At 43.1% G+C, this 24875-nt stretch overlaps 1 protein-coding gene across 3 annotated transcripts in view; it reads right to left on the reverse strand.

The window, feature by feature from the left end:
- Positions 1–431: 431 nt before the first annotated feature.
- TMEM106B (transmembrane protein 106B) overlaps positions 432–24875 on the reverse strand; it is an 85518-nt gene continuing 61074 nt past the window's right edge. For 2 of the 3 annotated variants that reach the window (XM_053259808.1, XM_053259806.1), the window contains 7 exons: positions 16448–16657; positions 11314–11377; positions 9945–10104; positions 9694–9834; positions 9545–9594; positions 8922–8975; positions 432–6274 (listed from right to left, as the gene is read on the reverse strand). In XM_053259808.1, coding sequence (XP_053115783.1) covers positions 6136–6274; positions 8922–8975; positions 9545–9594; positions 9694–9834; positions 9945–10104; positions 11314–11377; positions 16448–16655 — 816 coding nt within the window. In that variant the 5' untranslated portion in view covers positions 16656–16657 and the 3' untranslated portion in view covers positions 432–6135. Of the gene's footprint in view, positions 6275–8921; positions 8976–9544; positions 9595–9693; positions 9835–9944; positions 10105–11313; positions 11378–16447; positions 16658–22562; positions 22699–24875 lie in introns of those variants that run through there. The other variant, XM_053259807.1, reaches the window with a different exon arrangement.

Genomic DNA, 24875 nt, shown 5'->3' on the forward strand with positions numbered 1-24875 from the left:
GACTGAACACAGCTTTAGGAACATAGGGAGCTGCTATATACTGAGTCAGACCATTGGTCTGGCTAGCTCAGTTTTGTCTACACAGACTGGCAGCAGCTTCGCCAAGGGTACAGGCAGGAATCTCTCTCAGCCATATCTTGGAGATGCTATGGAGGGAACTTGGAGCCTTCTGCTCTTCCCAGAGCGGCTCCATCCCCTAAGGGGAATATCTTACAGAGCTCACATTTGTAGAGTTTTCTTCTTCTGGAAGCTAATTAACATGCTTCTCATGAGATCCAAGAACTCCATTTCTAGGAATGCAAATGAATCCTCCATATCAAGTCAGCTTCTGCTGGAATATTTAGCTAGGATTTTTTTTAAAAAAAACTAAATATTACTTTAGTAATTACTTTAGCCATCACAGAATCTCTTAAAGGCATGTCCAGACAGACAACAGCATACAGAAGTTTTATTTATCATGCTTCAAACACTGCACACAGTTTGCCACACACAGTTACAGGAACAATTACAATTCTGAAGTTACAAAAATAGTTATCACCTTTTTAGCATCTCTATACATAAATTATATGCATTTTATACAATGAGAACTAGTAGTGGTTGGTTAGTGGATTTTTTTTATTTTTTAAAAAAACCCCATTGAACAGTAAGTAGGTCATTAAGTTACTTTGTGCTTTATGTAGAAGTTTTGAGGATCCAATAAAATGGTAGGGCCTGCCCTACTTTTGCCAGCTAACAATATGGCAGTAGTGTTATTAGAGGTGCCACAACCTATCCTACACTGGTCAAAGAAGCCAAGCACAAATTCAGGAATATTGACACATACCTATTATTCAAATATGGTTCACTGTATTTCATCCCAAATTGAAGCTGGCTGTCTACATACTGGCACCTGTATTCTATAAGTACAACTTGATTCCATACTCAAAATGTTTATGTCCATTCTTGTGACAGGAATGTTTGAAGCCTACCTAGAGACCACCATTCCCAGAAAAAAAGATGTTCAAGACACACAAGATGGCATGAATAGTGATACTTTGATTCTGCCTCCCCTCACTCCAAATCTAATATACTAGAAATCTTTGCACTATTTTCATAAGTCCTTTTGCTGTTACCCTAAACTAAAGACACCTTTCCAGTCACTCAGCTTGCATATACAAGATTCATAGCAGTAGAATCTGGCATTGTGAGTGTTCCATGTTTTATATAGCACAAAGCTTCGTAATGTGTAGTTTACACAAACCACATCAGAACAGGAGTGCTGGAAGTTACCAAAATAGTTATAAACTGTTGTATAGAAATGTGTATGCTGTAGAGACATCAGAAATGCATGAAAAACTCTCAAAATATAGAATACAAAATTTCATTGTTTTAACAAGCGAGATGGTATACAAGAACAGTGTCGAAAATTACATCTTCCAGAATTAATGCCAGAATGCTGGTGTGCAGGGGTATAAAGCCATCATGACTATGTTTTGATCAAAAGTGAATTCCGCTTCTGTCCTAGTTTGAAAATATTAACTTGGCACTTTTTACACCTTATACTTCTTAGCAGTGGCGGAGGACGCCAGCCAGCCGCCCGTGTTCCTCCCGCCCTGCCCCCAGCGCCTGACATCAGATGCAAGGGGCACGGCTTCACTTGCAAACGGGGCCGTGTTCCCCATTTGAGAGCAAATATCAGCCAGCACTGTGTTCGCAGCATGGCAGGGAGCTCCTCTCCCTGCCTTTAAAGGGAGAGCAGGCCACGTATGCAAGCGAAGCCATGCCCCCTGTATCTGACATCAGATGCAAGGGGTGTGCCTGGGGCACCAGGTGCGGCCCCTAGTTAGCAGCAGCTCGGGTTCTTTGAACCCGTTTGCTCAATGGTGGCTCCGCCCCACTTCTTAGATTTTTCATTTTCTTATTCAGTACACATTTTAAACGGTAACCATGACGGTCTTTGGACTGCCACATTTTATCCAACCGCCTTCCATGTAAAGTGCAATGCGTCTGCTACAGAACGCAAGACTACAACAATTCAAGTAACAAACTGATGAGAGCTTTTTTCCTTTCAGCAATACAAATAGCAGCTCACTAAAGCAAAAAGATCTATTGTGAACATCTCACAAAATATTTTGTTAGCTTAAAAATGGAATTTCTTGAGGACATTCCAGAGCATTTTCTCCAGTACCAACAGCAGGACACAAGCGTTAAATGCAATATGTTATTTCCAAGTAATTTTATAGCAATTCAGATTGAATTTATGATTAATCTTGGAGATATTCAAAAGAGAAAAGGTGTTTATGCACAGACCACGTCCAGTCAAGCAAGTTCATTGTAGATCTTACATGCTGCTTTGTCTCCTGCTGGTTAGGTCCCCCCACCACTCAAAAGAGGCTGACCTTGTCAATAGTCTCTATCCATTGCTACTTCCTGTGTCAAACCCTTAACTTAACCCTTTCTCCTTTGAAATGCTATTCATTTATGAACTTTAAATTATTTCTCTTTTCAGTAAAGATTTCCCTAAAGAGCTTCAACAACATATATAAAAGATACTTGAATAATATGTAGAAACCTGTAGTTAATATAGAAAAGCTATATGTGCCAGCCTTGGCTCATGCATCTTACACTTTTATTCATGTTATTAGCAAACGTCACTGCCTATACAAATCTGAAAATCAAGAAGAGTTCAATATGCTGAAAAATATTTACTCCCCATTGGTATGTTTTCCTTCGCATACAGAATCCGACAAAATTTGTTGTGCTCATTTCAGGAGACAAAAATGAGTATTTTCCCCAAAGTTATTATTGCTGCTATTATTTTTTCAGGTTTCATAGTTTTTCTAAACTATGGAAAAAACCTCCTAGCTTTTATTTGTCACGCCCCCCTCCCTTTTTTTAAGCCTTCTGGCCAAAAATCTGACACATCATCTTTATATTTATTTCTCCAAGGCGTGCCCGTCGCTAATCCCATGCATGGCAGCTCTCACGAGAGTTCATGAGCAGCTAATAGCGTCTGGGACGGGAGAAAATGGCGGTGGTGGCCGGCTGGCGGGCAGGGAGGAAAAGCACAGGCCAGGCAGCGAGGGAGAGTGCTGCCAGCGGGTAGGGAAGGAAAGCGCTGTCCAAACTGGCCAGCGAAGGAAAGCACCACCGGCGGAAGGGGAGAGAAAGTGCTGGCCAGGCTGGCCAGCGAGGGAAAGTGGACTGGGAAGGGGAGAATGGACTGGAGCTGAAGGTGGGGGGAGAAGAGACAGGGAGAACTAGGAGCACAGATGCTCTGCACCAGATCAGCTGGTTTTTGTATTAATACATATTGCTGTTGTTTCTGTATACTAAATAAAACCCTCTTTTAAGTCCTCATTCAGGATTCTACTATGGCCCATTTATTTTATACTGGACTGGGGTGGTCTCATAATTTCAGTATTGCTCTTTATGTAGGATCTGTGGTAAATAGTAGTAATGTTAAAAATTAGTATAGATATTTTCCAATACATTTTGTAAAATCGATTGTGAAACATGTTGCACAACAAAATGCTAACAGATTTTGCTGCATGCCAATCTGACAATGCAGTCCTCTGCACTGCAGAAATCTCAGTAACCAAACTAAAATCTGTAAAGGATTTTTTTGCATCGTGAATGTTGTAAAAAGAGAGCTGTTGGAGAGGAGAGCTGGTCTTGTGGTAGCAAGCATGATTTGTCCACTTAGCTAAGAAGGGTCCACCCTGGTTGCATATGAATGGGAGACTATGTGTGAGCACTGTAAGATATTCTTCTCAGGGGATGGAGCCGCTCTGGGAAGAGCATCTAGGTTTCAAGTTCCCTCCCTGGCTTCTCCAAGATAGGGCTGAGAGAGATTCCTGCCTGCAACCTTGGAGAAGCCGCTGCCAGTCTGTGTAGACAATACTGAGCTAGATGGACCTATGATCTGACTCAGTTTATGGCAGCTCCCTATGTTCCTAGTGTTCATACCAATAACTATTCCCAAGCAAAGCTCAATGTTGGTGTTAAACGTTGATAGTAAACTCTCTGAATTTACAAGCATAGCTGCCCAAATCTCTGCAATATCAAGAGCTGCATATTTATAAAATGATAAACATATAATATGTAAACAAAAGTGGGCATGATCCAGGGGGAAAAAATTAACACACTCTGAAGACCCATTGATTTTTCCCATATATGTGAAAAGTCAAGCTTAATTTTTCATGCTTAATTTTTTAATTAAGTCATGCTTAATTTTTTTAAACAATGCTTAATTTAGTTAAATAAGCACTTTATATTCAATTAAGAGGATAACTACTATGACTAAGGGTGCTTTAATATTTCTTAACTAGTAAAGCAGAACCTATATCACTGAAAGATAGAGAACTGAAAATGTTAAAAATGGCATCTACATAACAAAGAATGCATAGCCTTCTACCAACTGTCTAAGCTGAATGCAACTTCGATCTTATGCATACATAATATGAACAGCACAAAATCTGCTGCAACGCAGTCATTTCCCAGCCGTTCCAATGTCCTTAAAAGAGAAGCAAGCTAGACTGGCCAGTTAATGATGTTCTTTACCACGCCAGAGTTGCTGATGTAAGAACCAATTGCTGCCTATCATCAGAGTTTCCCTTCCAAGACTCCTAGAAGAGCATGGGAGGCAGCAAACAAGAATAATCACCCTTCAGCTCTCACTGATCTTTAGCCAGGGTGGTATACTGGGTTACAGTGTTAGAATACATCTGGGGAGACCCAAGTTCAATTCCTCATTCAGCCATGAAGCTCACTGGGTGATTCTGGGCCAGTCACTTGTCTCTTAGTCTAACCTACCTCACAACATTTTTGTGAGAAGAAACATAACCATGCACACAGCTCTGGGCTCCTCAGAGAAAGAGTGAGCTTCTAAAAAATAAATTAAATAACTGTACGTACATGCGCTCGTTTGGGAAAAGAATGGCTCTCTTCTTGAAGAGCAACTTTCAAGTCTGAGAAGTCAAATCTGAGGGCTGATTTAGACAATAATCTGTCTGTCCAGGCCCACCACACCGTGAATGAGCATGTCCCCCCTCCCCCTCCCAAATGTGGGGCAGAAAATGTGCAGTCATGGCACATGCACATCCTCATCGCATGTGGTTAGCTGGGTGGACAATGTTCATACTGAGCAACAGGTTATTTTAACCAGCACTGAAGTATGAATTAGGCTTTTATATTTTTTATTTGCATTAGGCTGCCCCAAGTCTATAATTTTGTATTGCTTAAATGACAATAAAGTGTCTTTAAACCTAACGCACAAGATACACTTAGAATTCTTACTTATCTGGAGTTATGAATGAAGCATGCAACAGTTTTCCACCAATCAACAAATATGGAAAATATAAGAAGCGTGTGTTTCAGTTTAAGAGAAACTGAAGTTTTAAGTGAGTGTGCCATTTTGGATTTTTTCCTTCTTAAAAAATGCATTACACTTTACGTTTCATTCTGTATATACCACTCTCTAAATATGCAATAAAGCATAAGCCGTACCCTCAACCCACTCACATTTAAGTAAATGAATATATGTTAGGCAAAGGCAGCAGTAACAGGCACTTTACCGTAACAGAACGTTATAAGAACAAAATTCTAATACAGTGAAAATATGAAATGACAGAGGGTTATTAATGCAAATGTACATCCTCTATTGCTGTAGCACAGCCAATTAAGTTTCAATAAAAAATGTGCAAACCTTCATCTGAATGAAGTCATTCGAACTTAAACTAACATTTTGTTATTACCTTATTCTCCACTACATATTTGTTAGTGGCAAGTCATATATATAGCTGGATGGTTGCACACCAACTTTTTAAAGTCAGGTACCCACATTTTCATTTAGGGAAAATACAAGTTCATTGATTTAAGAGTCCACCCTTCCCCCACTCCGCACTACCAAGTAACAGTATGACAGAATACTTACACATTAAAAGGTAGAAAAGAAGAAGTTATCAACTGTGAACATATACAGTTTGCCCCTTTTCTGCTCATGCCTCAAAGCAGAGAAGTCTTCAGGACTGCTCAATTATATACATCCATCCCTAGTACTAGATATGATCAAAAGTTCAATGTAGGTGAAAGAAACCAACAAGCATCTTCTTTCCTCATACAGGCATAATATTCCCCCGTCCCCACCGCCACTGCCTACTGAGGCGGTTGAAGTACATTTAGGTATTCGGACTGTCCCAGCTGGTAAGTCGTATTTCCACCACAGTCTACATACTGGTATCTTTCTTGAGATATTTGTTCTGAGTGGCCAAAGTAAGAGGTGGTCACAGTCACCCTTAGAAGAAGGGAAAAAAGATACATATTTTATAAACCATATAGAAGTGTATAAGAAAGGTCTTCTATACTTCCAAGTTAATATTCATAACATGCTAATTTCAAATGGTTGCTATTGAAAGTACTAGCTATGAAAACTCAAATTACAGATAACAGGTTACACAGAATAAAGCAATGATATGCATTGTTTTGTAACGCAGAGCAAGACTAATCAAAATAGAAACGTGTACCTATTTATCAGGAAGATTTGGAAGGGTGGTGAGAGGCAGGACACACTGCCATGTTTTCCCTGAAACTCTGGCTGAACTGCATGCTACAGGAATGCTGGCAGACCATGGTGGCTCCAGGGGGGAAATGAGGGAGGGGCACAGAAGGAGCAAAGGGTGGGCAAGTTATCTTTCACACTAGATTTCTGAAACAGAAATCGGGGGGGGGGGGCTGGTGGGGCAACTACTTTTCCAAGGGCCACTTGCCCTCCTTGCTCAACCCCCCAAGCCACCCTTCCAGTCAGATGGAGAAATTGAAGCACAGGGCAATACTCATCACTCCGATTCCCAAAAGTCAATAACATTGACACTAGCTCTGGTGCAGGGAAAGGGCTATGAGGGGAAGTAATGGACACCAAGAGAGCTTTTCAGTGTGTGTGTGTGTGGTGGTGGGAGGGGGGGTCCCTTCCTATATGGAAGGGGAGTAAAGAAACACAATTCTACAGCCCCTTCTATATATTTTCCAGAGTTTCAGCTAGATACAACTCTGCCCGAACTCTAGGCTAAGGAGTAGGTTCATCTTTCCATTTTTCCTCCTCCTGCTCCAATATCAGATGAGAAGTTATCAGAGGATTTCACATTGTATCCTGTTTCACCCTGCCTCTTTTCAAGTCTTCTCCAGTGCATATTTGAAATTAAGGAGCTCAAAAGAAGCACACAACTCTGTTTCTGTGTTCCATGACACAAGCAGGGAACGAAAATGGCAGCATGACTTCTCAGGGTGTGCACTGATGGGAGGGAAAAAAGGAGCCAGGCCAAATTTATCCAGCAAGATGACCCTCAGTTTCCCTCTACTCTTCAAGTGACAAATTTGTGTCATTTGTGCAGCCCCTTTCCCCCACGCTTCTGGTGGACGGCACAACTTTTGTGTAAGTGCTGTTTGTGCAGTCAGATGGTGTCTTTATGATCTCTAGTATAAAAATCCAGTCGTTTGCTTTTAAGTTGGAAAACTGCTCTGGTGGAGGAGGGATGATCCGTGATGTCACAGCCAGCCAGGGCTCTGTACAGTTCCTTCCGCTTCTAGTCGGCAAAATTTGTTGAAGAGACTGTTGCAGGCACCATGGCGAGTACACTTTGCAGTGGAGAGTGGCTTCTCTTTTTATGTGCAGGGTTCGCCCATTTGTCAAAGTTCATGGTTATGGACCCACACCAAATATAAGACACACCCTTACGAGCACACTTTCCCTAGCAATACAAAGTCACTGGGCTACACGATGCACAGCCCTCCAAGGATGCTCCGGGGCTACAGTACAACTTCAAAGGTAGCCCTGAGTGTGTGGCACCAGGGCTGCTGTACCATGACTCTGAAGCACTTCCAGAAAGCAGCAAAGTGCTCCTTTTCCCATTGTAGGGCTCGACATCATGCAATCTCCTATTTTCTCAGGGGGAAATAGGGATGATGGTTGATCTAGTGCAGGGCTTCTCATCTTCGGCCCTCCTGCAGATGTTGGCCTATAACTCCCATAACCCCGATTACTGGCCACTATCCAGAGTTCCCTCTAAAGCATGCGCGTGTGCACGCACTCACACATTTTAAAATTTCCACTCAGTTAATTTTAGGGGGGAAATGACTTGATTAGCAAGCCAGAAGTTGCTGGTTTGAATCCCCACGGGTATGTTTCCCAGAGACCTATATCAGGTGTCTGAAAGGCATCTGATGTGGCATTGGGTGTCTGATGATGCTGAAAGGCATCATCTCATACTGCGTGAGAGGAGGCAATGGTAAACCCCTCCTGTATTCTACCAAAGAAAACCACAGGGCTCTGTGGGTGCCAGGAGCCGACACTGACTCGACGGCACACTTTATCTTTACCAGGTTTAATCAGGAAAGCCCCACTCTGAATGCATGTGTGCGCACACTGCCTTGATACTGCCACTCAGAAGAAAACCCATTCTGCACACAGAAGAAGGAAAAATTAGAGAGAACATTGCCACTGTCCCTAAGGATTATGGGAGGAGCTGTAGTCCAAAAACAGCTGGGAGGCCAAAGTTGAGCTATATATATATATCTGGCTAGATAAATAATAAGCTCTTCCATTCCATTTGGCACATTCATCCTACTCCTGACCTTATCAGATATATTTGGTAAATGTTTCTTATATAATTACAGAGTTTTATGAGCTCATTTTTTAAACGTATTTATTACTAGTTCACCAAAGCTATGTAAACAGTTCTTTTTATTTTTTATTTCCTCTCCCAACTCCAGCTCTACACCCAGTGCCAGTATCAATAAAAAGCAGGATAAACAGGACAAGAAAGGATAGAGCCTCAAAGGGTACTACTTTCAGCCTAAAAGATGACACACATATGGTAAATACAGGCAATGTTTAATCACCTGCAAAGTTAATTTTCTGCACAAGTGAAAATATAGTCCATACTTACTGCATCATGACTACAATGTTGTGCACTTTGATAGAGGGTAAGGTACAAAAATCACTGCAAGGAGAAAAAAAGTGAGCATTCCTTATAATGAAAAAGAAACATGCTAAAATGAACACATCCAATTCTGGTTTCTAACTAGTGATGGGAGAACTCTCATCACTTGGATTCAGAATAGACTTATCTAAAATGAGCTATAAGAAACACTGAAGCCCCCACCACCACCATGCTTGTATTCTGAAGTTCAGCTTCCATCACATTCCCAAAGACATCAGCCCTTAAAGGCACATGACATCCACACTAAAGACATAAGGTACCCTAGAGAACAACCTTTCCCAGGGTTCTGGGTGCCTGGGATGCTGTCATTCCAGCATTCAAGGTGGTAGGGAAGAAGCGAGGCTTCTCTGTTGCTGCTGCCAGGTAAGGGGTTGGGAAGGAAGGAGGCAGCTGCAGAAGCTTCTGATGGACGAACGAAACTGAGCTAGGCCTGAACTTCACGGGAGTTTAGATTTGGCTCTCAATTCAGGAAGAAAGAAAACTCTTCCATTTTCCATTACAAACCCTCCCCCATTCCAAGTTTTGGTATTATCACTATTACATATATTCTAATAAATTCAATGACTTACTACATGTAACTCAGTTCCTCTTGTATAACTGTGGGGACCATATAATCAATCTGAAACACACAAGAACATCCAGAATAAGAATCTGACCCAGGGATCACTGCCACAAGAAGGCAGCCACATGTCATGTCATAAAAGTTAGCAACGTTTACCTGTTTCATATCCAGTGGGCCAATTTGGGTACTGTTGTTCAACCGTGCTTTCCCGATAACTGTTTTTGAGAACTGTACCTGGGCTGTAATGTTTTGAACTTCAACAGAATAGTAGTTGTTGTTTGTTATATTCAGTGTATTCTGCAGAAGAGATAGTTTAGAATTCTAGATTAAATAAAGTCATCTTTAAAATCCACATTAAATGCCAAACATGGAAGAAAATAAAGATTTAATTTAGGTAGTGATCTTACCGTGATATTTAAATAGATCATGCGCTTTTGTGCCTCATAATTTACATATACCGACTTTACTCCAATGTATTCCACATCAATAGTTCGAGGAAATAAGAAAAATACTGCCAGCCCAGAAAGTAGTAGGCATGCAGTTACAGAAACAGTTACATAAAGCTTTCTGCAGGAGAGAAACAGAAAAAGAGGTACGTTACCAATAAATACTCCTTCATAATAATCATGCAAATGTGTAGGTCTACAATTTTTCCTCACATTTAGCATTTTTAATCTACTCAACAGCTTCTTGTGAAACTCCATCCAACCACATACTCCTTTTATCCACCCACTGTAAGGCAAGTCACAATTCTGAAGAGAGCATACACATATGTGCAAGTGACTCCACTCCCTCTGAAACTCTGCAAGTATGGTGTTGGGGGGCGGGGGGGGGGGAGGAACAAAGGAATCTAGCATAAGTAAGAAACAAAAGCCCCTTTCAGGCATTCTGTTGCACAAGTGCACAGATACATCCATTTTTGTGAATTACTCTGCCTATTCATTTGAAAGGTGGACCTGGGCACAGGCCTCTTGAGAGCATGTTACAGATAGGAGGTACACTGCTTTACCTGTGTTCAACATAATGGGTGAATAACTCTGTTTACACTCCTCGTCCAAGTGTTAAACAAAATAACAGAATAGGGCTGAAGTCTTCAGAGGCCACAACACCTGAGGCCAGGGACAAGGAAGTGGGCATAGCCTGCTCTTACCCAGTTAGGGCAAAGCACTGGAGTCTATCTGAGCTGTCCCTGAGCGTCAAACAGCTGGACAGGGAAAAGCAGCCAGGTAGAAAGAAGAAAAGTGGGGAAGGATCCAGGGGCACACCTTAAGTGTCAACCTGCCTCAGGTATATCTGTAATATATACATCTTTTCACCCAAGCTTTCTCAGCTTTTTTAAATTGTCTGTTTTAATTTTATGGTTGATTTTAAACTGTTGATTTCTTTTAACTTTTATATGTGTTTTAATTGTTTTATGTTAACAGCCCAAAGATGAAAGTTTGGGCGGTATATAAGTTTGATGAATCATCATCATCATCATCATCTACCTGATGTCACAATATCCTCAGCCATAATATTGCCCTATGCATAGATGCAACAAGTAAGTAAGAGTATCCCTAGCAAAGCAGCCCAGCCCACATCCTGTGCTGATATTTCAGCAAAACATTTTATGCAGATAAGATAAATGGTTCCATGGGAGTAACTCCAAAAGCATTATTGCTAAATCACAAACTATTGCATCAGATTTAAACCTTTTGATACTAGATTTGATTAGGCAAGAATCCAATTCAAAAGAATTCACTGATACCACACATTCAAAATGTTACTGCAGCTTACGTTCTCCTTGGCCGCAGTCTCTGATCACTGTATGGAATTAGGGCGACAAGCTGGTTTTCCTGCCCTGAAAACAGAAGGTAACTATTCAAGATCTTGATTTTATTTTACTGGTTTTTCAGCACTACTGAACAGTTGTAGCAATATCCTATGCAGATAAAACTGCAATATTGGTAGGGTTCCCTCTCTATAAAATTGCTTCTAACTATAGATTTAAATCTAGCATAGACTAGGTGTTAGAAACACTTCCCTCAAGGACATCCAAATGATCAAGAGGCAATTTCTTCAAGAAAGTGACAAGAAAGAAGCCATTTCTTCTGCAACCTCTTTGGTCTGTATTGCTCAAATTTCAAGTAATATTCCAAAAGGGCAAGGGCCCATTCAACCCAGAACAATACCAATACAGGGCAAACGGACTAGACCATCTGCCATTAATACTCTTCAGCTCCCCTGTCACAGACTCAGTCAAGGCAACAAAATTATTCTCTTATCATCCTTTTCAATTAGGGTTCCTGGCTTCTCTCTCTCTCAACAGCACTTGTGTTTTGAACTGCAACGTGATAATCCAACCAGTGCCACTTTTTTTAGCTGTAGCTCCATGACAAGACATTTGTAGTTTGAATCATGCAAGAGAGACAGCAACCTTCTTATTGAAGACAATTGGCTGAGATGCAAAGAAAGGGGAAGTTGTGAAAAATTCCCCTTTCCCCATTATATCAGTGCAGTTAGCTGGGAAGTGCTGTTGTTGGCCTGTCCCTCTCACTGCATCAGTGCTTCCTTACTCTGTATGTCAGTCACCCAACTGAAGTGGGGATTCCAGCTGTGTCAGCAATTGCTATTACAAAACCCAGTTATTCTTGATTAGACTGAGCCACAATGCCTGAAACTGTGTCACGCAGGAAGCTAAGTACTTCCTCTAGGGCACCACATCTGTCTTTGTTGGGGCCGCATAACTAGAAGGAAACACACAGAACAAATAACTATGAAAATAATTTAAACTGGATACTAGCCCTTTCTTGATTTATTTACATGTGAAATACAATGAAAAATGGATAGTGGTATATTTCAGGAACACTGGTGAGACGAAGACAGTATCAGTTGGTTTGGATGTGATGTCACAAGCAATCGTGGCTTGTTTTAAAGGAAAATTAGTAGCAGAATACTAACGAGGCTCGTATGCAGAGGGGAAAGGATGCACTCTCGAGGCTATGAGACAGCATGCAATCCCAAATTTAATCTTGGCTCTGTGTGACATCTGAGCCAGCCAAGTGGATCTTTGCTAATGTGCGCTGAATATTGATTCAGAGTAGCCAGTCAAATCATTGGTGACAGACCTTTAACAGTCTAACATTTTGTTAACTTTGCTAACAAAGCTTTTGGCCAAATATCAAGAAAATAGTCTGTATGATTACACAACTGGAAAGAGAGCCAGGGTGATGCAGAGAGAGAATATTAGATAGGTGGGCTACAAGTAATTGGAGCCTAGAGTTGGGCATGAAAGCAGAATCTTGTCTCTATCCTTGCACCGCATTTTGGAGGTGCAACACAAGGAACAAGGGAGGTGCAGGGTTCCAAGAACCACACATTTCTAGTTGGCCACCATCAAGCCAAGATTTTTTTGACATGTGGTTTTGTTCGGCACCTTGAGCATGCTACTGGAAAGGGAGGATACAAAATAAAAACACATTTTCATCTAACTGCTATACTGGTTAGGACAGAATTAGCTAATCTTTGGCCCCAGGATCACTCCCAATCACATTGTTCCTCCCCTGGGTAGCCCTGATTGGCTACCCAGGTTTAAAGCAAGGTAGAACAAGTACATGCTTCCTACCTTGCTCTCTAGGGCTCTGGGCTGCCAGCAGCCATCTTTAGAATATAGTCGGCAGGAAGGAGCATGCCTGGCAGACCCAGCTTGCTCCCCACTCCTGATCACTGCTGGGCTCACCACCACACCACTCATGTGGGTGGCAGAGCCCTAATGGGCAAATGGATGTCTGGGGTAGGGATCTGCACGAACCAGTTCGGAGGCCCTTTAATGGGCCTCCCAACAGTTTCAAACACTGGCCAGCTCAAAGTTTTGGCGGGGGTGTGTGTGTCTGCCTTTAAGGGCGGGGGAGGATGCACTTACCCCCCACCCCACTTCCCTCGCCAGCACTTGATTTCCTAGAAGTCAGTTGGGGTGTTAGCGTACCTCCCTGCCAGCAGCCCATTGCCCCCTTTACTGGATGTAACCGGAAGTACTTGACACGCTTGTGCATGCGATGTGCATGTGCGCGCCCCCAATATATGCAGGCACGTCCCTGACAGACTTTTAGAAAATTGAGCGTTTGCGGGGAAAATGCGGTGGTGGGGTGGGGGTAAGTGCATCCTCCCCCGCCCTTAAAGGCAGATACCCCCCCCCCGCCATTGACCTGGCCCCTGCCGGTTCCATGCATATCCCTAGTCCGAGGGAAGGCAGGTTGGCTCCAGCCTCCCTCTCCCACCACTGAGCCCACTCCCTTGTGGATGACCTCAAAATTTGGAAAATCAGTTGTGCCCGAGTCAATCTGTCAGGCATGAGCCATTAAAATGCAAAATAATCAACAAGCATCTTTGACGATCTAGTTTTCTCTCTCTTTCTCTCATAATGACCCCCCCAGAAGAGAAGAGTAACGTTCCTATTCTTGGACAGCCAAACTGGGAAACATCACAGTTTCCCAGTTGGGATGTCACAGAAACCATGGCTTAACAAACCAGGAAGCTTTTTATTTAGCAGAGAGCTGGAGGAGAAGGAGGAGTGCACAGACTTGCTCCTTCCTTGCTCATTCACAATCCCACAGACCATCGTTTCTTGGCTCTGACCTGGACCAATGTCTTCTTTTTGTCACTTAGAACTCTAGCTTTCAACAAACATTAAGAACAGACCTATTTTGTTTGGTATATTTGTTATTTTTCTTTACCTTGTTGTAGCAGGAGGGAGATTTAACCCCTGATATTCTTAATTACTGCATAGGTTGCAAAACATTCAAACAAAAGATAGACAGATAGATAGACAGATAGAACGAACAGAATATACTGTTACCTGCTTTCTTGTCAAAAGCCTGTAGTAATTTAAAAGGACTGTGCAGCTATGACTCCAAATAGTCAAAGCTGAGGAATCACCCACACAGCTCCACTGGCACCACAGAGGCAGCCGTTCCCATTGCTCACGTGGAGCCCCACCAAACCAGGCAACATCTAGGAAGGAGTGGTGGGACGTGGGGCCCTTGGCTCTACGAGAGAAGTGCTCGGAAGACCGTGGGGCTTGGCAGGGCTCCACTTGTACAGACACAGCCTAGCCCAGCATGCAGGCAAGCAGTGGGAATGGTCACCGCCACACGCTGCCAGCAGGGCTGCGTGCATTATCCAGCTTCTACTCTTTGGAGACGATTCTTTGGCTTGTGCAAATATTACCTCGCCTCGCTGGCCGAGCGGACACCACCCAGTCAGCGGCCGGGTCTTGCGGAAGTCAAAGCCAAAATATTATCGGCACAAGCCTACAAGTTAGCCTTCTTAATAGCAGAAGAGCTCTCCACCTCAACAACAAGGGGTTCTAAACCTCTATCCAAAGCACCTTTTGCAGGAGGCTTGACATTTAACTTTTTACATTAACACACTTGCATATTTCAAAATACAGAACGACTAGCAGATAGGCAATGTATACTCATGGCAATAAACTGACTCATGCTGCTTCCGAGCCCCTTTAGACCCTACAGCGAAGGCAGGGAGGCTCTGTGGCTACTAAGGAATGCGTCCTTGCACTCTCCCTGTGACTACCATTATTCCCAATGGGAACAGCAGCAGGAGTGTGAGGATTCACTCTTTAGTACACACAGAGCCTCCCGCACCTTCACCAGCCATGCCAGCAGGGCTTAAAGGGCCTCAGAAACAGCAAGCTCTCCTGTCGCTCAGACAGGCAGCTTGCAGCACAGCAGGGTGGATTTGATTTAAATCAAACTGATTTAAATCACGATTTAAATCATGATTTAAATCACTAGCAGGGTGGATAAAAATAAAAAAAATCCAATTTAAATCAAAAAAATCCAATTTAAATCAAAAAAATTGGATTTTTTAAATTTAAATCAGATTTTTTTGATTTAAATCGGGTTTTTTTATTTTTATCCACCCTGCTAGTGATTTAAATCAGTTTGATTTAAATCAAATCCACCCTGCAGCACAGTATGGGAGCCAGGGATCTATTAAGCCATATTTGTTATCCGAGGGGATTCCCAAGGTGCAGTTTTCAGTCTCACAATTATACTTCCTAGCTGAAAGCCAAAGCGAAGCACAGGTCTGCAAAAGCGTCCACAAGTTATGTGGAGTGCAGCGTGATGTTAAATAAAGTTCCAAAATTAATCTTTTTAAAGATTTAAAAACTAGTTTAAAATAAAGGAACATATACAATACCCTGTAGTAGTTAAAATACTGGCTTATAGGTAGTTTTGGTGAGTTAATGTTGGGATCACCCAAATTGGCTCCACTTGCAACAAGAAATGCTGCTATGAAATCCTCCAGAGTACTCACATTAGAATTATCAAAAGCTGCATGCAATCTCTCTACAAATACTGTATCTGGGAAGTAATGCATAAAAATAGAAAACACAAATCCAAGCAGGTTGTGCTAGAAGACTGTCACTATTTTCAGACACAAAAACCAGCACAAAGAAATATCAGTAAGCTCCAATATACATTTTCTACAGTACAACAAATATGCATTCGTCTCTCATTTGAAAACAAAAGGCTCACACCATCATTAATTGGGTAGGACAAGCTTCTTACCCTAGTTTGGGAGTGGTGCGCTCCCGAACATTTTGTTATCACGTGTAAGTAAAAAGCAAGGCGGTGGGGAAGGATGGATTGTGAGGCTCCTGCTGGGTAGGAGGGCTTTCCTCCTACCACCTTGCTGGGTAGGATGGAGCCCTCCTATCCAGCGCAAGCCTTGCACACAATCACTTCCCCCACCTTGCTTTTTACTCTCGCATGATCACAAAACAGAAGTGGGCACAGCTCCCGAACGTGTGTAGGATGCTTGCCCTACGCAATTAATGATCATGAACTAGCCGAAAGACTTAAAGAGTAAACATATTTATCAGCCAGATTATTTTTGCATTTAGACATACCACGAGGGATTCTCCCTGTTCCCTGGCATGTTGGACATGTGACGCTATCTCTTCCTGTAAATTCAACATAGGGAAACTGTGACACATCTCCACTTCTTCCATCTTCACTGTGGGATTCTGACTGAATTAATCTATTTCTTGAGTTGTCAGATGCTGGGATTCCATCTTCTTTAGATGCATGTAAAGGCATGGAAAGAGTTTTCCCCATGTCTAATGACAGAAAAGATTAGAGTAGACTTTAGAACCTCAGACATATTTGATGCAGACTTTGTTTGGACAGCTGTTAACATGGTTTTTGTAGTTCTATCAAAGACAAACTTTCCTCTAAAAGACAATTAAGGGGGCTTAACAGACATTTGTGAAATGGCAATCAGACTCCCAACCATTTCACTGAACAGAAAGGCTACAGAAACCCTGTTTGGAAATGTGCTGGTAGGCATGAGCTGAATTCCAAATCTAGATAGCCCACGAAAGATTCAGAATGTTTAGGATTTCCCTTTTTCACTGAATTGCAGGCCCTCGTTATCCGTGGTTCCAGCAACTGCAGTTTCTCATATCCACTGTGGGGTCCTCCTAGAGACCTGGTTTCCATATCCGTGAGTGCAAAAATAGGCAATTTTTGCCTATCCAGTTTCAGAGCCACTGGAAATGACTTTTGGAGTAATTGCCGGTGTCATTTCCAGTCTGGAGGCAGCGAGGAGCCATTTTGGAATGGTTTTTCTTCTTCTAATTTCCCATGATTTTTTTCTTCTACATTTGGAAGAATTGGGGGTTTGGAGAGGCATTGCTGGAGATCTGGAGAGCAATGTAGAGTACTTTATCTAATATGCCCCTGCTGCCCATTTTTAGCCTGGTGTGTGTGCATGTAGGAACTTAACCCTTAAGATTCCCATAGGGGTAAGTTTTTTTTATTCATAGTTTCCATATCTATGCCTATAGGCGAGAACAGAACCCTCATGAATAACAAGGGCCACCTGTAGTCCAGAATTACTATAACCACAAATCTTTGACCCAAATTTCATTTTAAAAGTGTGAATGTATCTTCCATAAAGAAGCCAAACAATGCAACATGGCCTTCTATCAGACCAAGTTATTCTTTCTTTAGACCAATGAATAAGGAACAAGTGTTTTCCAACCAAACATTTGGCAAGAACATTTCTAAGAAAGTTTTCTAGAACAGTTGGAGAAGAGAGAAAATGAAAAGCAAGTTGCAGAACAAACGCAGACTATTGTACATCAAAACCTAAGCATATTTATCAGGAATTCGCTGAAGCAAGTTCAGCATGACCATACTAAACATGGCCCAGGACAGACATAATGCTTAGCTATAGGCTTTTTTCCTTTCTTCTTTTGGCCTTAAACCTTGTTAGGATTGCAAATACACACGGGCTGACATCCAGAGCAGTCCAGCACAGGCACTTCTAGCATTCCTGTGCTGCTGCATGCCCTCTGCAAAGCTTGGGAAGTATCATGCTCTTGCAGAAGTTGCACAAATAGTTGCTGGAGCTTGCTCACACTCTGGAAGCACTCTTTTTCACCAGAAACACATCGCTAGCAATCAAGCAACGTGTTTCCAGTCTAAAAGAGCACTTATGGAGCACAGGTGAGCTTGGAAACTATCTGCACGCTTGCATAAGAGCACAATACTGCCCCAGCTTCATGGAGAGCATGCAGCAGCATGGGAATGCTAGAAGCATCCACTTTTAGCACTAAAGCCATGCTTCCACTTGCTGACCTAAGCCGTGGCCATGAGGGCATGCATAGAACCACACCGCTGAGCTCTACTTGTATACTTGCTAGCAGAGGGGCTGGAAAGGCAGGGAAACTGCCTATACTACAATTTGATGTACATGAAGATCTAATTCTTAAGTCATTGTTTGTATCAACTCTGGTTAAGAACCCACCACAAACAATGGCTTCACATGCTGGTTTGCAGACAATTTTCAACCACAGTTTACATATTCAAAGGCATCACTTAATCATAGCACACCTACATGTGTTTAAAATCAGTGCCTTGGTTTTGGAAAATAAATTACATTAATTCATTAATTCCTTTCACAAGAACAATATAAAATTTTACCCTGATGTGCAGGATCTTTCGTTTTGGAAAATAAGTTATTCATAGTGCCTGCACCTCTTGATAATCCTTCAGTACTGTCAGTGCTACACAAAGCGGCCCAGTTCTTTTTAAGTTTTGAGAAAGGATAGCCTATGTGCTCACTGTGCAAAACCACATATCTGGACCATACAGTATGCACTAGTTCCACACTTGTCCCACATATTATTCATTTGATTGCACATATCGCATGTGCAATCAGGAACCAAAACAAGCTGAAGTAACCCACTAATCTGGAACTCAGGGTTGAAAACACTCAAACAGTACTGCTCTGCCATCAGCACCCTAAATGTCAGGGCCAGTTCCAGGTTTGCAGAAGCCCTAGGCAAGGTATCCTCTAGCAGGTTCCCTTCTACCTCAATGTGCTCTTGGTCCTGACCACACCCAGTGGTGGAAACATGGGATGCTTTTTCCTGCTGCCACCTCCAGCAATGGCAGACCAGTAGAAGCACTGGTGAACTAGTCAGTGACTGCCAGCTGCCATGTCTCCCACACCCCCAGCATGAAGTACTATGCTCTTTGGGGCACTGCAGGAAAAAACATGGGAAGGAGAGCTGGTCTTGTGGTAGCAAGCATGAATGGTCCCCTTTTCTACGTAGGGTCCACTCTGGTTTGCATGTGAATGGGAGACTTGATGTGTGAAGACTGTAAGACCTTCCCCTTAGGGAACGGGGCCACTCTAGGAAGAGCATCTGCATGCTTGCATGCAGAAGGTTCCAAGTTCCCTCCCTGGAATAATCAGATAGGGCTGAGACTCCTGCCTGCAACCTTGAAGAAGCCGCTGCCAGTCTGTATAGACAATACTGAGCTAGATGGACAAAGGGCCTGATTCAGTATAAGGCAGCTTCCTATGTTCCTAAACAAACATGGCAGCCAGCAGCCAGTGACAACCAGCTAGAGCACTTTTGTTGTAGCTGGGTTTTTGCTGACCACCACGTCACCCACATACCACATCCACCACAACACCCACTGCCAAGAGAAGGCCCATCCAGCTGCCAAACATTGGTTGGGACTGGGACCAATTTACTGAAGGCTCATTGTCCCCACCCCTATTGCCTGGATCTCAACAGCTGCCCAAAGGTGTCATTTGCTGATGCTGAGCCTAAGAAGTGCCATAGGTGTGTAGAATGTCCAACATTTTTTTTGTCAGGGATCACACTCCTTTCAGAGCTATGACAGGCAAATCCAGCAGGTGAACTTTCCCCCACCACTGCATCTTCATGCTAGAAAAACTTCACTGCTGTATTTCTGATGTTAATGCCCTGCTGGGGGTGGGGGGTGGGGGAGGGTAATAATCCTATCACTTTGACAGTTCAAAGATCTGGATGAAAGAATGCCTTAGCTGAATGAGACATCCTCGCATTACTTTTCTCATACTTGCAGAACCTTTGGCTAAGTTTCCTGGGCTTAAGAAATGCACACTAGATCCAAATTTGAAAAGCATGGATTTAAAGACTATGCAAACTACCATCACAGTGGACATCTGGACACTGTGCCAGCCATAAGGGCTCCAGTCAGCACCCTTTCTTATCTTCAAAAACAAATTTACATCCAGGTATCGCTGTTAGATGAATTGAGAAACTAAACAGTTCAAGGGGTGATTTTTTTTTTTTAAGTAGCAGTGAGAGGTTTTAATTTGCTGGGTCATGGCCTGCCATTGGAAATGCCCCCCTGTAGACAATCTATTACTAAATCTATCCTTGCTTGAGTTTTGTTTTTTACCTTTTCTGCACTGGGGTATTGATGTGAGACCAAGTGTGAAACCAAACAGAGATGAACACAAGAGAACAAGTTAAAATCTAAAGCTGTTCTTTTGGCCTGTGCCAGATTTTTAAATATATATTAAAACTAAGCCAAAGCCAGCTATGAACTACAAAATGGTTTGATTTTATGAGACAATTAAGGCTGCATTTCTAGGCACACTTATCTGTAAGGACTCATTTTCCATTCTCAGATTCCAGAATAAACCATTTCAGTGATTTTCACTATTTTTCAAACAGGCAGCCACTTTGGCAAAGAACTTTTAGTGTGAAAACCTTTTCCCACTGTGCTAACCTTTGTAACTGCTGTGCTTTCCCCAGTGCCAGAGGGGGAGTGGTAACAGTAAGGCAAGGAGCTTTAAAAGAAATACAGTGGTCCCTTGACTTACGAACTACTCGACATAAGTATTTTTCGAGTTACAAACGGCAGTTTTAGATCCGGTTTTAGATGCGGTTTTTTCGACTTACAAATTTTTAGATGGGGTTTCCTCGACTTACAAATTTTACATGCGGTTTCCTTGACTTGCCTGCTTGTTTACTGCCTGTTTATTCTTGAAAAGAAATGTTCCTGTGCAGTTTGCAAGCCTTACTGGGGGTCTGGGTCTTTTTTCTAGGCTCCGGAACGCATTAATCCGTTCCCAATGCATTCCTATGGGAAAACGCTTTTCGACTTACGAACTTTTCGACTTACAAATGTGCATTCGGAACGGATTAATTTCGTAAGTAGAGGGACCACTGTACAGCCAAGTCAAGCTCCAATGCCATCTTAGAAGATGGCACAGACTGCTTGGAAGTCCAGTCTTTCCCAGTACCTTCCCCATACAGCAATGTGGGGGACATGCTGGGAAGGACTACGTTTCTCAGTGCTCCATGTGGCTGCCCACCTTCCAAGAAGGTTCAATTTCCTTTAAAGGAGTCTCAGTAGTGCTGGGAAAAGTGGGTATGGTCACCTCTGCACAGCCACAAGACAAATAGCATAAAGGATCTGAAATAAGGAATACAAAACACAATCAAGCAGATCCAATAAACATAACAAAATAAGGAACAAAGAATGAACCTAACAATTGTCATTTTCCTTATTTTGTTATGTTTATTGGATCTGCTCGATTGTGTTTTGTACACCTCTGCATGGTGCCAGAGGAGCTGTGCAAAGTATTTCACTTTGGCTGAAGCTTTGCACAGGCCTAACAATCAGGGGGTCATATTTAGGGTCAATAGGAGCTGCCACTGGTTCCTAAGCCTTGCAGTGAAGAACACTGAATACCAATTGCTATGCAGGAATAAAGGGAGCATTAAATACCCAGTTTTTAGGCACCTGGGATTTTTTGAACTCTTTTTGTGAAGATTATTCCCGATTTGCAAGCAAAAGGGAAGTAACTAGATGTTTTTAAAAAAACTCACCAAGAGGGAAAAGAAGGGGGGGGGGAGAAATATCTACAACACCAAAATTAGAACAGCCATTCTGTCGCACTTCCCTGAACTATCTAATGGCAAGATTAGGAGTACAGATTCTTCTCCAATAAAGATGGAATCATAATCTTAGTGCAAATGTAAAACTTTACCTTGTTTGACGCAAACCCAATTTATCATTCTCTAGTCTGCTGTTAAATTGTGTCTAAGGATAAGCAACATAGATGCTAATCTTCAGGAATCATTTAATAAAACCTAGACTGTCGACATTATCGGTCCTACTCCTGTTCCTCAAAACGACTCCACCTCTTTGAGGCCCCGAACCTAATCCTAATAGAGTAAACGCGAAACGGGCAAAGGTTAGCAAGCAGTCGCCACCCCAAACGCTCAGAAATCTAACTCAAGAAACAATTACGTAGGAAAGAAACTCGGGCGGAAAGGGGACTAAAGCACAAGCAAGGATAGATTTAGTAACCAGTCGCCAACAGGAGGACATTTCCAAAGCCAGATCGCTGACTCGCAAGTTAAACCCCTGCACTGCCACTGAGACTCTTCCATTTCTCAACCCCCACCAAGATCCCCTCTGCGCCCCCGACCCCCACTTTCCATCTCCCTGCCCTGGTCTTCGATTCAGCGACTCCACAAACCAGACCGGCCTAGGCCACACCAGACTCCCTCCTCCCACCAGGGCTAGATCCCCTTGTCCCAAGACTCAGCCCTTCTTCCCACCAACAAGGCCCAGCCACGAGCCCCCTCCTCCAGCAGCCAAGGAAGAAGAAGCGGGCGGTGGTGGGCCGCATATTTGCCCTTGCTCAGCAGCATCCCTCACCTGTGCGCGCCGCCGGCCTCACTCCTGCAAGCCACACCCTCCCGAAGATCCAGGCGCGTCACCTGAAGAACAAGGGCAATAAAACGCGAGAGACGCGAGCGCAGGAGAGACGATGCAAAGCGGCGAGGCCCAGCGGCTCCAGCAAAGCAAGCACCGCGGCCGAATTCCTCGCTCGCCCCCGAGATGCGTTCTTCTGCTCCGTGCGCGTGCGCGGAGGTGGAGCAGAATGCGGGGAGCAAAGAGGGGTCTTGTCCCCTTCCCCGGCACAAATGCTACCAACACACATACGCGCACGCGCTCTAATGCTATTCCTAGCCTCGCTGCATGCCTACCGACGGGAACGTTAAAGTGCTCTCCACTAATAAGAGGCGGCTCTTCGCAGTTTACTCCCTCCCTCCCTCTCCGAACAGCTGGAAGGTAAGTTTCCTATGGGAGAGGACTGCTCCTTGCAAAACGGATGGCTTCATGGGAGTTATAGTAGTAGTAGAGAATGCGGAGAGAGCGCGTGAGAGAAGAAAAGAGGAAGGCTACGTTTCCTGTTCTCTAGACACTACAAACAAAGCAGCACTTCCACATGGGTGGCCGTGTTAGTCGGTTGCAGCAAAAACTAGAAAGAGTATCCTAGCACCTTAAAGACTAACACACTATTTCAGCATCAGCTTTCGTGGACTACAACACCCAGAATGCTTTTTGCTCTTCCCGCCCCTTCTCCCACTTCTTCACATCCTGCACTGAGGATGAAAGCACCACCTTTCTCCACCCCCTGCCCCGTCCTTATACAAACCCTTTGCTATTCTAAGTGAATCATAGCACCAGTTAAGATCCCTATTTGCTGAGGTTTGGGCATATTTTCTCTCATGCACAATAATTTTCTGTGCAGCTGGCTGTTGGGGTAGTAAGGTGGTCGTGTATACATATGTTAATATTTAGGGAAAATATTGTATAGGCTCTCAAGAGTTCCACATATGTTACCCTAATCTCTACAGTCCCCCTGCAAAGATGATCAGTATTATCCCTGTATTGTAGAAAGTGGGGACTAAGGTTGAAAGACTTCTGATTCCCTAAGGCTACCTAGTAATGTTTGTGGCTGTTGGAATTTCAGCATCTCAGCACATAGTTTATAGTCCTAGCTAATTGTAAAATCCTCCTGTATTCTACCAAAGACAACCACAGGGCTCTGGGGTTGCCAGGAGTGGACACCAACTCGACGGGCACACTTTACCTTTACTACTGTACCTCAGCAATCTAAATTAGAGAGAGAGAGAGAGAGAGAGAGAGAGAGAGAGAGAGAGAGAGAGAGAGAGAGAGAACCAGTGTGTGGGACCTTTGTAAAATTAGTTATCTGAGAGACACAACAGCTCTGTGGCACAGTGAAGGCAGCCTATATCTGTATGGTGGAAGGGTCTTCAGTGTACCCTTAATTCACTGCTAGTGCACCTGCTTCAGCACTGAGAGGGGAGCCCCTCAGTATGCTCAGAGAGCCTTACCACCACAAAGCGGTTATGGGCTCAAGGATGGGCAGACTTAAGGCTTCCAGGAGCAGTTACTATCTTTTCAGAGGTCTGGGAGCAACCAACGCAAAAATAGTGGCTTAAAGAGGTGGAGCTAAAACATTATCAACGGCTACTAGTCGGAGGGCTGTGGGCCACCTCCAGCCTCAAAGGCAGGATGCCTCTGAGTACCAGTTGCAGGGGAGTAATGGCATAAGAGAGGGCATGCCCTCAACTCCTGACTGTAGGCTCCCAATGGCATCTGGTGGGCCACTGTGCGAAACAGGATGCTGGACTAGATGGGCCTTGGGCCTGATCCAACAGGGGTGTTCTTATGTTTTTAACACCTTAGGGAGGCAGCACCAGGTGCAAAATGACAGCTTGTACCAAAATTTAAGTTGACAGAATAAGGGATTTTAATAACCAAACTCCTGAATTTCAGGAGAATTTTGCTGCAAGACAGGAAGGGAGCAAGCCAGGCTGCCTTGTGGGAAAAGAAACTGGAGATATTAATGGGAGAGAAAGTAAAAGCAACTAGGATCACTAGAAGAGAGAGAAATTTTTTTAAAAATTAAAAGTTAAGAATATTAATTGATTTAAGATAAAGCAAACTGATGTCAGACTGAGGATTTGGACCCAGTGTCAGTTATGGCCAAGCACTGCAGTAGCCCTTATCCTGAAAGATAAGCATTCCATTCGGATTCTGCTATGAGACTTAATGAACTGTCAACCTTGTAGCACTTTAAAGACAAACAACAAATATTTTATATACTGCTTTTTAACCAAAGTGTCCAAAGCAGCTTATATAGAGAAATAATAAATA

Source organism: Hemicordylus capensis, chromosome 6 (genome assembly GCF_027244095.1).
Source record: "Hemicordylus capensis ecotype Gifberg chromosome 6, rHemCap1.1.pri, whole genome shotgun sequence".
Lineage (NCBI taxonomy): Eukaryota > Metazoa > Chordata > Lepidosauria > Squamata > Cordylidae > Hemicordylus > Hemicordylus capensis.